This window comes from Haplochromis burtoni, unplaced genomic scaffold (genome assembly GCF_018398535.1).
Source record: "Haplochromis burtoni strain Fernald_Lab_line unplaced genomic scaffold, NCSU_Asbu1 Contig_217, whole genome shotgun sequence".
NCBI classification, from domain to species: domain Eukaryota; kingdom Metazoa; phylum Chordata; class Actinopteri; order Cichliformes; family Cichlidae; genus Haplochromis; species Haplochromis burtoni.
Window position 1 is genome coordinate 217,356 of NW_024582578.1, and position 14,618 is coordinate 231,973.

The 14,618-nt window shown below is 43.4% G+C and overlaps 1 protein-coding gene across 2 annotated transcripts in view; it reads right to left on the reverse strand.

Annotated features, from left to right (window-relative positions):
- Nucleotides 1-6,191: 6,191 nt before the first annotated feature.
- The window catches only part of maml1 (mastermind-like transcriptional coactivator 1), an 18,372-nt gene continuing 9,945 nt past the window's right edge, over nucleotides 6,192-14,618 (reverse strand). For both annotated transcript variants that reach the window (XM_014338338.2, XM_005937047.3), the window contains exons 4-6: nucleotides 13,405-13,629; nucleotides 13,113-13,224; nucleotides 6,192-11,658 (exon numbers count right to left, since the gene is read on the reverse strand). In XM_014338338.2, coding sequence (XP_014193824.1) covers nucleotides 10,688-11,658; nucleotides 13,113-13,224; nucleotides 13,405-13,629 — 1,308 coding nt within the window. In that variant the 3' untranslated portion in view covers nucleotides 6,192-10,687. The remainder of the gene's footprint in view (nucleotides 11,659-13,112; nucleotides 13,225-13,404; nucleotides 13,630-14,618) is intronic.

A 14,618-nucleotide genomic window follows, 5' to 3' on the forward strand; every position in this document is an offset into this window, starting at 1 on the left:
GTGTTGCTGTCTCCTCTGTTTGTTTTTTTTGTTGTTTGTTTGTTTTTTGTTTTTTTTTTTCTCCATACAGGTGACCCAGGAGTTGTTGTTTTTTTTTTTTCCCCCCCTTCTCACCGTCTCTTCTCCCCTTTGGTTTTCTTTCTTTCTCTCCCCCTCTTTCTCTCATTCATTCCCCCTGTCCTATTTCTTAAAAAAAAAAAAAAAAAAAAAAATGACAAAGGATGAACTGAAGCTCTGCCATCACGTAATGTCGCATACTGCTGTTTTCTGATGTCATTTAAAAAAAAAAAAAAAAAAAAAAACCTTATTTAGAAGGCAAGGCAAGTTTATTTGTATAGCACAATTCAACAACAAGGTGATTCAAAGTGCTTTACAGAGACATTAGAAACAAAAACAAATAAAAAGCATGATTTAAAATTGATTAAAACAAGCAAACAAACTAACTAATTAACAAACAAACAAACAAAACAGTATATAAAATCAAAACAGATAAAATCAGAACAATAGATAAAATCAGTAGTTAAATGTAAGTTTTGAAATTTAAGCTTAAAAGTGTGGATTTGGTGCTTTATTCAAATGCAGCTGAGAACAGGTGAGTCTTCAACCTGGATTTAAATAAACTGAGTGTTTCAGCTGATCTGAGGCTTTCTGGGAGTTTGTTCCAGATATAAGGAGCATAAAAGCTGAATGCAGCTTCTCCGTGTCTGGTTCTGACTCTGGGAACTGATAAAAGACCGGATCCAGATGACCTGAGGGATCTGGAAGGTTCATACTGGGTCAGGAGGTCACTGATGTATTTTGGTCCTAAACCATTCAGAGCTTTATAGACCAGCATCAGAACTTTAAAGTCTATCCTCTGACGGACAGGCAGCCAGTGTAAAGACCTCAGAGCTGGACTGATGTGGTCCACTTTTTTGGTCTTAGTGAGGACTCGAGCAGCAGAGTTCTGAATGAGCTGTAGTTGTCTGACTGATTTTTTAGGTAGACCTGTAAAGATGCTGTTACAGTAATCAAGCCTACTAAAGATGAATGCATGGACTAGTTTTTCCAGGTCCTGTTGAGACATCAGATCTTTTATCCTTGAAATATTCTTGAGGTGATAGTAAGCTGATTTGTTATTGTCTTAATGTGTTTTTCTAAGTTTAGGTCTGCATCCATCACTACACCCAAATTTCTCGCCTGGTTTGTGGTTTTTAGATGTATAGATTGAAGTTCTCTGGTGACCTGTAATCGTTTTTCTTTGGCCCAAAGACTATTACCTCAGTTTTGTTTTTGTTTAGCTGGAGAAAATTGTGGCACAACCAGTCATTAATTTCCTCAATGCATTTACCAAGAGCCTGTACAGGGCCTCGGTCTCCTGGTGACATTGTGATATATATTGTGTCAGATAGGGGTCCCAAGATGGAACCTTGGGGAACTCCACATGTGATACTTGTCTGCTCAGATGTGAAGTTACCTATTGATACAAAGTATTTCCTGTTTTCTAAGTATGTTTTGAACCAGTTTAGTACAGTTCCTGAAAGACCTGTCCAGTTCTCCAGTCGTTTGAGTAATATGTTGTGGTCAACTGTATCAAATGCTGCACTGAGATCCAGTAAAACTAGACTGACATTTTTCCACTGTCTGTGTTCAGACATATGTCATTAAACACTTTGGTCAGAGCGGTTTCAGTGCTGTGGTTCTGTCTAAAACCTGACTGGAAGGCATCGTAGCAATTATTCTGTTTTAAGAAGTAACTGAGCTGTTGAGAAACTGCTTTTTCAATGATCTTACTTAAAAATGGGAGATTTGAGATCGGCCTGTAGTTGTTCATTTGTGTCTTGTCAAGATTGTCCTTTTTCAGTATAGGTTTGATTACAGCAGTTTTTAGTGGTTCTGGAAACACACCTGATAATAAAGAAAAGTTGACGATCTGTAACAGGTCTGACTCTAAAGTCTTTGAGACCTTTTTGAAAAAACTTGTTGGCAGGACATCTAAACAGCAGGAGGAGGAGTTCAGTTGACCTAAGATGTCCTCCAGGTCTTTGCTGTTAATAGGGTGAAACTGTTTCATGGTGTTTAAACAGTTTTTCGGTGGACACAGTACATATCCTGGATCTGCTGTTGATGTACCAATTGCTTGTCTAATCTTTTGGATTTTTTCTGTGAAGAATTTGGCAAAGTCATTGCAGGCCATGGTTGAATGAAGTTCAGCTGCCACTGACACAGGAGGGTTTGTTAGCCTGTCAACTGTAGAAAATAAGACCCGAGCATTATGGCTGTTTTTAGTGATGATGTCAGAGAAGTAGGACCTCTTGCACTCCTCAGTTGTAAATTATAATTGTGAAGTTTCTCTTTATAAGATGTCATATGAACCTGGAGGTTTGTTTTTCTCCATCTGCGCTCAGCTTTCCTACACTCTCTTTTTTCATTTTTCACCAGTGTGGAGTTTCTCCATGGAGACTTTTTCCTTCCAGAGATAACCTTCACCTTAATGGGAGCAATAGTGTCCATTACATTTAACATGTTAGCATTGAAGCTATTGACGAGCTCATTGACTGACCCTCTGGACAGGTCAGGTGTTAATGGGAAGACCTGGTTAAAGAATTGCACTACTGTGTTCAGTTATACACCGTTTTGTGATCACTGTTGTTGATATATTTGTGTGGGCTGAGATTTTACTTTCAAAGAAAACACAGTAATGATCAGAAGCCCACATCAGACACAGTAACCGTTTGAAATGCTCAGGCTCTTGGAGATCAGTAGGTCAAGAGTGTGTCCTCTATTATGTGTGGCCTCTGTTACATGCTGAGTCAGCCCAAAGTTGCCCAGAGTGTTACTCAGGTCTTTAGTCCCTTTGTCCTGAGGGTTGTCCACATGGATGTTAAAATCCCCAACAATAATTACACAGTCGAAATCAACACAGATCACAGACAGCAGTTCACTGAGGTCATTAAAAAAGTCTGTGCAGTATTTGGGAGGCCTGTAAACATTAAGAAACACAACTTTGGATGGGGCCTTCAGCTGTAAAGCCACATATTCAAAAGACTGAAAACTTCCAGGAGATAGCTGCTTACATTGAAATGATTCATTAAATAAGACAGCAACCCCTCCTCCTCCTCCAGCCATAATCCTCGCAGCCCAGACCCTCCACACATCAGACTGCGGAGACAGAGCATGAAGGTGGTAAGGAGGAACTAAGGGGGGCGAGGCTGGGCAATGTGACTTCGATTGCTCTGTTGAGGGTGGGGCTCGATGGCGAACCTTTGGCCGCTCTGGTGGGGGGTTTATGGGGGACAAAAAGGGATTGGGACGGGGGGTAGATCTGAGCCCAGCATTGACCCGCTCCATCATCTCCTCAGTGAATTTCAGGTGTGGGGAGGAGGGAGAAAGGGAGGGGGAGGGAGGGGTGATGGCCTGTCAGGGGTTTGGGGGACTGGGGAAGGTTGTGGTCCCTGGTCCTGGTCGTTGGTGTTGTTGAGAGAGTTGGAGGCAAATAGGGACCCCTCTTCTTGCCTCAGATGTCTCTCCTTTCTGAGGCTCTTCCCGGGTGGGGGCAGATGGAGCTCCTCCTCAAGGTTTCTGCTGGGCTTTGTCTGTTCTTGGAGTACTGTTTGTTCCTCTTTATGAGATAACTCCTCGTTTATCTCAGCCTTGGCACCAAGCACAGATGGATGACGTATGGAATAAAACAAGTTGGAGGTGAACAGTTTCACCCCTGACTTGTTAAAATTAAATCCATTTGCTTTAAACAGATGCCTGCGTTCCCAAAAAATATTAAAGTTATTGTAGAATATTGCATCTGGTGTCACTGCAATGCTGAATATAAGCTCATGCAAATGATTATTAAATATGTGACATATAGGAAGGGACACAAACTTGGCTGCAACTTTGAGCAGTTTACTGTCTATATTATCAGAGCCGGAGGATGTATCGTCAGGAAGTGATATTGATTTTTATGAGGGGGGGGTCGAGTGTTAGCTAATGCAGGTCACTTGTGTCTTGCAGGCTATTAAAAACTGGCCCAGATGAACTGCTCTTCCACTCCACCTGACATCAACCTTTTGATCATCTTTTTCTTGGTTAGGTTATGTTTACTTAAATATGAAATAATTAAACTTTTATTTAAACTCCTTGCTTGTCACCTACTTCCAGCCAATTTGTGGCATTACTCTTTGATGTACCAACAGCAGAAAGCTACGCTTTCCACACAGAGCTGGTGGAACCATCGCGGACACACCTGTCACACTGAATCTGTTTTTTTTCCTTTTGTTTGTTTTGGGTTTTTTGTTTTTGTTTTTGTTTTTTTTAAAGGGTCAGCCTTGAATTTCCAGGGATTTCTTGTAACCGCCTGACAACAGTTTTAAGTTTACCCAGCTGTCATCAGTGTCATGAGTTTTCTTTTTTGTTTTTGTCTTTTTGTTTTTTCTCTTTTTAGTGACAGAGGTTGGTCAGGTCATCTGTAGAAAAAAACAAATGCCCTGTGAAAATACTTATTACTGCAGCTAATGACTACAGTTAATTTAAACTGTTAAAAGGGAAATGTTAAGGCTGTAACAAAATCAAATGTTGGTGTTTTTGTTTTTGTAAATGATACAAAAGAGACATTGTCCCTTTTTAAGATGAACTGTAAAATATTTTCCATAGCCATCTGTTCAGAGATGACATTTTACTTCCAATTGTGTAGCTAACTGGGAATCAAAACTGCTAAAACCTCCAAAATTAAGAAGTCATAAGAAGCGTTTGAGTTAAAAATCAAGAATGGTGGACACTGTTTCTCCATGATTTGGACACGGGGAACCGACTGTGGCAGGGTCAGCCTTTTACAGCCGTGTGTGTGTGTGTGTGGGGGGGGGGGGCAGAAAGACTTAAAAAGGTAAAGATCAAGAGCAGTAACTAATCATAATCTTAAAGATGTGTAAATAATTATGGCAGTGTGGAATGAAATAAGAAACCTGATGTCAGTAAACAGTGTCTGCATTTATAGATGGGAACATGAATATGTTGAGTCTGCTGTGGATGCTCGAAGATGCAAATCTGAGACACAAAGATGGAGTCAAGCCCAAAATAATCCCTCCCTCTCTTGTAACCCACAAACTGAACAGTAATGTAACGACACTCACCTGTTCACTAAAGCAGTATGAGCATCAGTAACATACCAAAACAACAATGCCTACATCAACCAAAATTTCCAAGACGCCAACAAAGAGGGAACGTAGCTACAAAGCTCACAGCAAGTCACAGCAGTTAATGGTCTACAGAGCTACCAGACCCAACTACCAAGCTAAATTTTCATAACACTATTTAAGATAAACTTTGCAACTCCTGCTTTTCATATATTCAACAGTTACACACAAGACTCGCCCAGCCATGTGTCCAGTCAGGCCACAAACCCACAAGACTAATATACCAGTGAAACACCAGCCACGGAGTTTATGCTTCCCAGCCCTAGTTATTTAGTACAAGATGATTTTAACCCTAGTCTTCAGACAGATACCTGTGGTGGGTATGTAACAAGTGCCACCTGACAGTTTGATGCTCTCTGCCAGGTGATTGGCTGTTCACCTGTTTGTCCATCATTTGGACAGGGGGAACAGACTGTGGCAAGGTCAGCCTGATGAATCGGTTCACCTCCAAATAGGAGAAAGCTGTGAGCTGACCCTGTGCAAGACTGGGGCAGAAAGACTTAAAAAGGTAAAGATCAAGAGCAGTAACTAATCATAATCTTAAAGATGTGTAAATAATTCTGGCAGTGTGGAAAGAAATAAGAAACCTGATGTCAGTAAACAGCATTTATAGATGAGAACATGAATATGTTGAGTCTAGTGTGGATGCTTGAAGGTGTAAATGTGAAACACAAACATGGAGTTAAGCCCAAAATGAGTCCCCCTCCTCTCTTGTAAACCACAACCTGAACAGTAATGTAACAACACTCACCTGTTCACTAAAGTAAAACGTCACTACTTTCTGTCGAGAACAACTACCCGAGCACAGGTAACAGGGAGAGGGAGTAAACCTGTGGGGCCAGACGGAAACGCCTGATAGGACTGTAGTTTCCCGACAGTTCCCTCGGGCTCTTTTCTAATAATAACCAGTTTTTGTTTCCTCCAAGAGACCGCTCACTAGAAGCGATTGAATCAGAAAGGTTCAGGTTTGTTTATACTTGTAAGTCTGCAGTAGATGAATCATCTGTCCTTACAGCACATTTTCAGAGGAGACTGTTACAAGCCCAGGAGTTGATGTACTTTATTAGCTTCCTGTTCTGGTCAAATTGGACTTCATTGTTTATTTAGAGTACAGCAGAGCTGCAGAGAGCAAGTCAGGAGGATGTTACCTGTCAATAACCCAGCAGCAGCCCGTGTTTAGTTTTAATATTGTTACAAAGGAATGTAAATCAGCGATTTATTGGATTGTAAACTCTGTTTTATTGTTAGATTTACCTTTAGGTGAGAGGAAGAAAGTTATAAACTTTTCTAAAGCTTCTAAAGTAGCTTCTGCTTTGCCCAATTAATTGAATCATTAACTGTAATGAAAAGTAACAGCTAACAGGATTAATATCACTGTAAACATGGCTTGAATAGGATGGCTGCTGATTGTACCTGCTGATTGTGTGTCTGTGTGATTGCTTTCTGCCTGTAATACTTTAACAGCTTAAAGTAAATTCCACTGGCTTTATACAGTTAAGAGTCTGAAACACTGTGTGCAGCTGCTCCTCTCTTCTGCCTCAGATTCGATAACTAAAGGGTCCACCCCAAAACTGGTGTCTTATATTAAAAACTGTGGTTTGACAACAAAGTCATCCAGTTAAATTGCTTCCAACATGCTGCTACAGGTAACGCTGTAGTGTGAACTCAGCTGAACTGAGGTATGAAAAAGTGAAAATTAAAGTGTTTGCAGCAGCATAACCTGTTAACTGCAAGGTGCTGCATGCGTGACATGGCTGGGGGCTGAAAGTCTGACTCTAGAAAACTTTGTATACTAGGGTCACATCAGAGGCAGCTAATACGGAGCCTAAAAAATACAATTTAAAATGTATTATTTGTTATGATGTCTGTTATGAGCAGACAACACCGGTTCACCCTTGAGTATGGAGTCTTTTTATGCTTGAATAATTCAAAGAGTTTACAAAACAAAAAACTTCTCTGAACATGGTCAGGTACAAGGATTGGACTGAAAATGAGTGAAAAAGCAACTAATGACCAAGACTTGACTCAAGACTTTTGCACAGCAATGTATGAGAAGGTGCGAGCATTTGTCACTGCTCATCGCAGTGACTGAGGATGGTGCTGGGTCTGATGAGCAGTGCGACGAGGTGGTGGCCTATGACACCATTAACAACCACCTATAACACAGTCATGAGATCGCACTCACACCTTGATCCACGTGACCTTGAACAAGAGGCGAAACAGCTTCATGAACTAGAAAGAGCTTCATTTCATTTCCATGATGGAGGACGGAAAACCTCCACAGAAAACTCAGGTCGTCTCATTTAGTGAATGTGTTGAATCAGGTCTAGAGAATTCACACAGACAGAAACACACAGGCAGCAGCTTTCTAAAGAACTATATTTACATAATACTCTTGTTTTACAGAGAACCATATCAAAAGTATAAAATACTTACAAAACATCCGCTGCAATATATAAAAATAACATCTATCTTCTCCAGATCATTAGGAAAGGCATACATACAAAAAATATATTTATAGACATTTACACAGAGCCTGTTTACAACATTTAACCCAGAAAACCCACGGAGACCGAGCGAGGCTGGAAGTCGAAGGCGGGCCCAGGGATTGGCAGCGATTTGAATGGAAACACGAAACCATCCCCGAGCGACCGATCGGCGACAAAAACAGGAACAGCGCTGCCGCGAGGACACGCAAACATGGACAACAGTACAGTAGATAGGACGACCGGGTCACCGCTCCACTTTCAACGTGGCGACCCGGCCGGAGTTCCACCTTGCAGAGAACCGTCAGAATGGTTCATTCTGATTAACGCCAGCGGTGACAACTGTGTGGACACAACGGAAGATTCATCAAACGCAGATGACGCAGTTTGAAGTCTCTGAATGACAGGAACGCCAACGCCGCGTCCCCAGCACGGAGTCTGAGCAACCTGACCGAGCCCAACGACTGCAGGGATGTTTAGTTCACATTAAATTTCTATCTTAAAACAAAGCGTCAAACTGTCACATGGAAATGTTTCGATTTTATTTTTAGTTACTTTATATTTCTATGTTAAATCACATCCAGGTGAGAACAGTGGGATCTAAATCCCGAGGCCAAATTTTCTTGTACATATGAAGCAGGTGTAAGACGAGGGTGAAAACTATTTTTACTTGAATTCTGCCTTAAATAAAAGGACTGAAATTCTTCAGACTGGCAGGGCATTTTACTCTATCAGCCTTCAGACCACTGTCTGTCAGACCACACACAGGGCAAAATGTCCTCATTAAAGGGCACAAGTTTCCTGTGTTTTCCATGTTTTTCCGCTCAGAAACGCAGCTTTAGAGGAGGTGATGGATGATTTCTCTGCAGGTTCTCGCCAGGCTGAATCACAGAATAACATTATGAGTGACTTAAACGCATCGCGGTTCAGTGCGCCTGTTTGTTTGGACTCTGCGCATTCACCTGGAGGTTCAAGTACTGGACTCCGCGACAGAAACTTTCCGATTCCTGCTGCTCATTTCCCGGCGGCTTGTTATGTTTTTAAAGGACCATTTCTCTGTTTTTTCCCCTCGATTTATGAAATCTGCTGGAATATCTGTGAGCCTCCAATAACCAGCTGGCCTCAAATTTAACACATGACATTTCATAGGGGGAAAAAAGGCTCGATATACCAGCATCTCATTTACCTAAACAAAGAATGCGCTATTGTTAAGTTATTTAAATGTTTATGGAGAAAAATCATTTCCCTACAGTATGAAAATCACCCAGCTCAAGCTGTAAAACCAGAAACAAACACATGTTGATTCAGTCCTAAAAATAAAAAAAACAAAACAGACAACCAGCTGAACCCCCCCCCCCTAAAAAAAAAAACCAAACAAAAAACCAAACAAACAAACAAAAAAACAGAGGGATGGTCCTTTAATGTGACTTAATGCTAACGTGGCGGTCGAAGGCAAGGACTGCGGGTTCAGTAGTAATCTTACTGCTGTTTTTGTGCGTGCACACAGTTTGTTTGTGTTGACTCGTGTGGAGGTGTTTAGATTTACACTCCTGGTGGAAGAGAACAGAAAGTCTCAGAAACCAGTTTAATCAGTTCAGGCTACTTCACAACAATCAGGAAACCTTCAGGCAAAGGATCAAACACTTTCAGTCTTTATACGGGGAAAAATTAAACCGAGCTTCAACGCTCTGATTTAATTTCCTTTAAAGACAGCTGATCCAGTATCAGGTGGTGGGTTTTTCAGGCTTTGACCTGAATCTCGGCTGGCTGCTCTCGAAGCGCCAGTTAGTTCTTGTCCCGTTCATTAGCAGATATGCTCTGATGTTTATCACGTAATGTCCTCCAAATGTGCAATAAAAGGTCGAACACCACACAGCAGCCAATGTTTGGCCCACACCTGACTCTGAAAATCAGCATCTGTCTGTTGTGCCAAAGTTAGCCCAGATTAGGCCCAAACACGCCTGCTGTGTGCTCATTTCATTCCATAAATTTAGAAAGTTTGAGGACAGAAGCTGATTAGTGCCATCCTGCAGGGACGACAGCAGCTTAAAAGAAGGTGGCAATCGTTTGAGAACCAATTCTTAATATTCATGTAAAAGTCCACATTTTTTTTTTTACTCCATAAAAACCCCAATCTGCATTTTAAAACTGGTTTTATTTGTATAGTGCATCCAAGTCCAGAATGGAAGCTGATGTCAGGACTGCAACAGTAATTTTTTTTAAATGTTTTTTTTTGAGGACTTTTCTACCAGGAGTGTTTTTAAACACCGAGCGCTTCGTTAATCTGCTTATCTGAACGGAGCCTTCGAGGACCGCGTGGAGATGTTTAACGACAATTTTCACTCAAAACGACAATACGATCAGTTTCATAGTGGACTATCCCATCACTCTTATTTTGAAAGGTCAGTCACTGCCCCAGCCGTTCCTGTCGTGTTTCCCACAGACTCGCTCAGCTGCTTTCCAGAGACTCCATCAACTCATCTCATATGGATGCCTGCGGATCACCGCTGATGTGGGCAGATGTTCTGAAGCTGCGGTGAGCTGGGAGGTCATTCCACCTTGAACCTGAAGCAGGTTTAGCGAGGTCACCGCGGCTTCAGAGCAAGAGGACAGCCAGCTGCAGTCCGAACAGTGGGATGAGGAACTTCCTGGAAAGGCAGCTGGTTTTCTTACTCTATTATTTAAATATTTATTGATCTAATGAAGAAAGTGTGGTGTTCCCACCCGTGAATTCAGTCTGATCTGTGGGAAACCCCGGAGGAGCTCAGCTGCACGGATCAGCTGACTCAGCTGAATTGCAGAGCCTCCGAGCAGGAATGTGGCCGCTTACAGGAGCTCTGAACACTTTGTGTTTCTTCATCGTGCTGCAATGATTCAACGGCCAGTCTGTGTGTGTGCGGTGCTGACAGGCTTCTCTCTGACAGCATGAGAACGTGACGCGGTCGCCAGCCTTCTGCGACTAACGCTAACACGTGGTGGCAGCAGGAAGTGGTCGGCGGCTCACTCTGCAGGCTTCATGTGCGTGCGTGCGTGAGACTAGTGGTGGTTGGCGAGCAGTTCGTCCAGGTCGGCCATCCACTCCTGCGTATTCTGTCCTTTCAGCAGCGAGTCCACCAGGTCGCTCTCCGCGGGAAAACTCCCCGACGCCACGTTGTATCCGAATGACACCTGATGCTGCTGCTGACTCACTGTTTGGCTCACCTGGTATCCTTGGTTACACTGTAGTCCCTGGCGACCGTTGCCTTGCGGCTGTCCGAACGCTGCCAGGTTGGGGAGTACGGCCTGGTTCTGGGGGCCCTGCTGCTGATTGGTCATTGGCTGGCCCTGTCTTTGGGGGTTGGGCAGTGCCCTCTGCTGGGGCGCTGCCATGTTTGTCTGCATCATTTGTTGTCCGGGATTCAGACCACCCATCGGACGTCCACCTGGGTTGCCGCCAAAGGGGGCGGAGCCGGATGGCATCTTGGGAATGCAAGGCTGCTGCTGCGGCGGCATGTGGAAGGCATTGGGGGGGCCGCTGAAGGACAGGCCTGCATTACTGGAAGGCGGCTGGTTGACGAGCTGCTGCTGCCAGGCGGTGCTCTGACCGCCCGGCATGCCGCCCCCCATGTTGCCCTGCATGGAGGCTGGGAGACGGGCAGCTCCGGCCACATGAGGCTGCTTCAACATAGCTGCATTGGGCGGCGTCTTCAGGTGCTGCTGCTGAGGCAGGAGGTTGTGCCTGTACGGAGCGCTCATGGTGGTGTTCAGAGACGTCTGGCGCTGCAGACTGGGTTGCTGGGCCAGGTGGTTGGGGTGCATGCTCATGGTGTTGTAGAGGACATCCACGCCGGCTCCACCCCCCTGACTAATGTCAGCCTGACTCACTGTCGGGGGCGGGGCTACGCCACCTGCTGGACCACCACCCTGACCCATGTTCATGCTCATCATGCCCTGGTTCTGAGGGAACATACGGGACCCGGGGGCGGGGCCTCCCATGGAGCTGACACTGCCCATTGGCTGAGAGGAAGCTAAACAAAACCAGAAGAACAGAAGAAAACAACAATCAGGAAAACGTGCATCAAAATCTTTTTTTCCAGAGTGGGCCACATAAGTGGGTCGCCCCAGTGAAGCTCCTTAGTCGCACATTTAATCCCTGAGATCTCGTAATAGAAAACATAAAAAGGATTTTGTTTGTCCCCGTAACTCTAACCCTGCTGGAGCTGAACCGCTGATCTGTTCAGCTACTTTCATTTCCCATTCAAATGAGCGGCATTTACACAGTCAGCCTGAACCCACAGAAACCAAACTCACTCTGGTTTCACTTGTCCAGGTATAAAACACAGCCGCTCGGAAACTTTTAGAACAAACACATTTTTAAAGATATTCACCATAAATCTGTGGTCTCATGTTAAATATGAATGAAGGTGAAACCTGTAAGAACGCAGGCTGTGTTTTTATTTCCATGAGGAAACTCGTCACTTTGGAGACCAGACGGTCACGAAATCCTGAACTTTGATAAAAACTCTGCTGGTTTTACAAGGTCCTGATTCTGGCTTCTCTGTTGGCTCCCTGAATGTTTTAGATGTCATTTTAATATTTAATCTTTTGTGTGCTACGACTTTCTGCAGTAACAGATCATACCATTTTTAACAGGCTTTATCCTAAGGCCGGAAAACAGAACAAACCTCTGAGCTGTGCGTCTCCATAAACTCTATCATATTGGAAGCTTCAGCCGCCCGAGCTGCAATCTTACAGTCTTTACCTGGTTAAGGTTTATGTTTGATGCCGAATTTGTTTGTTCTGTGATTTTTTTTAACTGGAATTTTCCCATTGGTCAATGATCAACTCTGCATTTTGAACCTTGAAATTATTCTTGAAAAAAAAAAGAAGCATGTTTTCAAAACATTTCATGGTCCGATCTTTCAAAGCACACGCACAACTTATACCCAAGTGTCGGCACTTTGATCCTCCTTCCTCCCGCGGATGAGGAAGGATACCAAACCAAAAAGTCCCATACCAATCCCATACCAATCCCATACCAAAAAGATGCAGAATACACATTCAAATAACTCCTACTTCCTGTTATGATTACTTAAGTGCTTTTTTGGTACTTAATAATTCTGCATTGGAAGGTGTCTGCTTCTTCTTATATTTTGTGGCCTTTGATTTTGTGATTCTGAACTGAATCACAAAGCATTCATTATGAAATAAATAAAGCAAAGTAATAAAAAAAAAAAGTCCCAGGAAAGGCTGTGATCCTGCTCAGGAGCGTTTCATCTTTTTCCACCTTTTTCTTTCAAAAAAATAACCACTTTTTTGTCTTCTGTGTATTCTCCCTGAACAACCAAATGGGGCAGTAATGACCTCATTCCACATGTGAAGAAGCAGTGGGCAGTTTTTTAGAGTTACAGCTCTGTCACAGAGGTATTCATGCCTGAGAGACCTGAGAAATGCATTGTGTGAACACTTCCTGTAGGCGTACCTGTAAACTGGTTGGCCGGCTGCTGTGGGTAAGGGTTCTGATTGGCCGTTGTTCCCGACTGGTCCTGGTACTGTGGAGGAGGTCGGGTCAGGTGTCGCTGCCGCTGCTTCTCCTGCACAGACACATGGAGAGGGTTACTGTGTGGGCTTCAGATTTAGGACAGATGCGAGGTGTAACTCATTATCACGTGGCCACTGAAGGTGAGCAGTGCAATGACAATAACGGAATAAATTGACCCTCTCAGCGTTCAAGCAGGTTGGAAATGTTGGAATCACCTGCAGATGAGTCTTACCTGTTCGGCTAAAATCTGCTGCTGCCTCTGAATGTACTGCTGCTGTTTCTGCTGCTCCAGGATCTGCTGCTGATGATGTTGTTGCTGTTGTTTCCTCGCTGCTGCCTCTTTACTGGTCATGTACGCGTTACCGTGGTTACCCGGCATGGCGTTGTTTCCAGGCTTGGCCGTCATGGCGTTTGTGGGCCCCGGGCCGTGTGGAGGAGCGGGGTAGCCGTTCTGATCCTGCAGATGAAGTTTTGTGTTTTGTTACTGAAGAAGAAGCGACACTTTTTTTTCTGCTCTAAAAAAGCTTCATGTGACTTTGGTAACAGCGTCAGGCAGTTCTTCATGACTCCAGCGCAGAGCTGCTGTCAAGCAAAAAGTTTAACCAGAACATCTCATAGGTTACCTGCTGCAGCGTTCTCGTTTAATAACTTCAACCACTTGTTGAGCGATCCTTCCATTCAGAAACTTACCGGTCTTGTCTGTATGAAAACAGACAACTGTTTTTCTTTGTAAAGCTCCTGATTTCAGATCTTTAAAGTGGTGAAGTTATACGGATATTTTTCAGTTGATTAATATTGTGTGTTCATTCGTCTGATTCTATGCTGGGATCATTTAGGTGTGTCCTAAAGTCCTCTTGAAAACAATCTTTATATCTGAAATTATGGAACTTGTCTTAAATGATGTTCTTTCCTGACCAGCTGTCCTTGAACAGCACATTTTACTTTCAAGAATGAAATAAAAGCAAAATAAATTAAAATAAACTTCATCTTGGTTAAAACAACATTTACAGATTAAGTGGGACAGCTTTCAAATGTGATGATCAGAGGGTAGTGGTTCTGAAATCCTCACTAACTATAAATGTAATTTTAGTTTTTGACAACACTACTAATTGTTCATTTTTCACTGCACAGAATTTACCTGAAGGCCTGCTAGTGCCCCCTTTGAGGCTGAGGAGGGAACTACAGGCTCATGATGGCTGAGAATGCACGGTGCACCCTGAGGGGGGAGCTACAGGAAAGGTTATTCCATTCAGGAAGACGTATCATTGAAATTAGCTGGGAATGTTCATCTTTGAACAAAATGCAGACAGACAGCATCGCAGGAACAGTGTGTCCTGTCTGCTGAGAGGAAAAGTACAGGCAGGAGCGGCTAAATTTAAATACACAGACAAGGACAAAGGGGGGGAGGGTGGGGGTATAAAGTATGAAAGGCTGCTTTGTCATGGC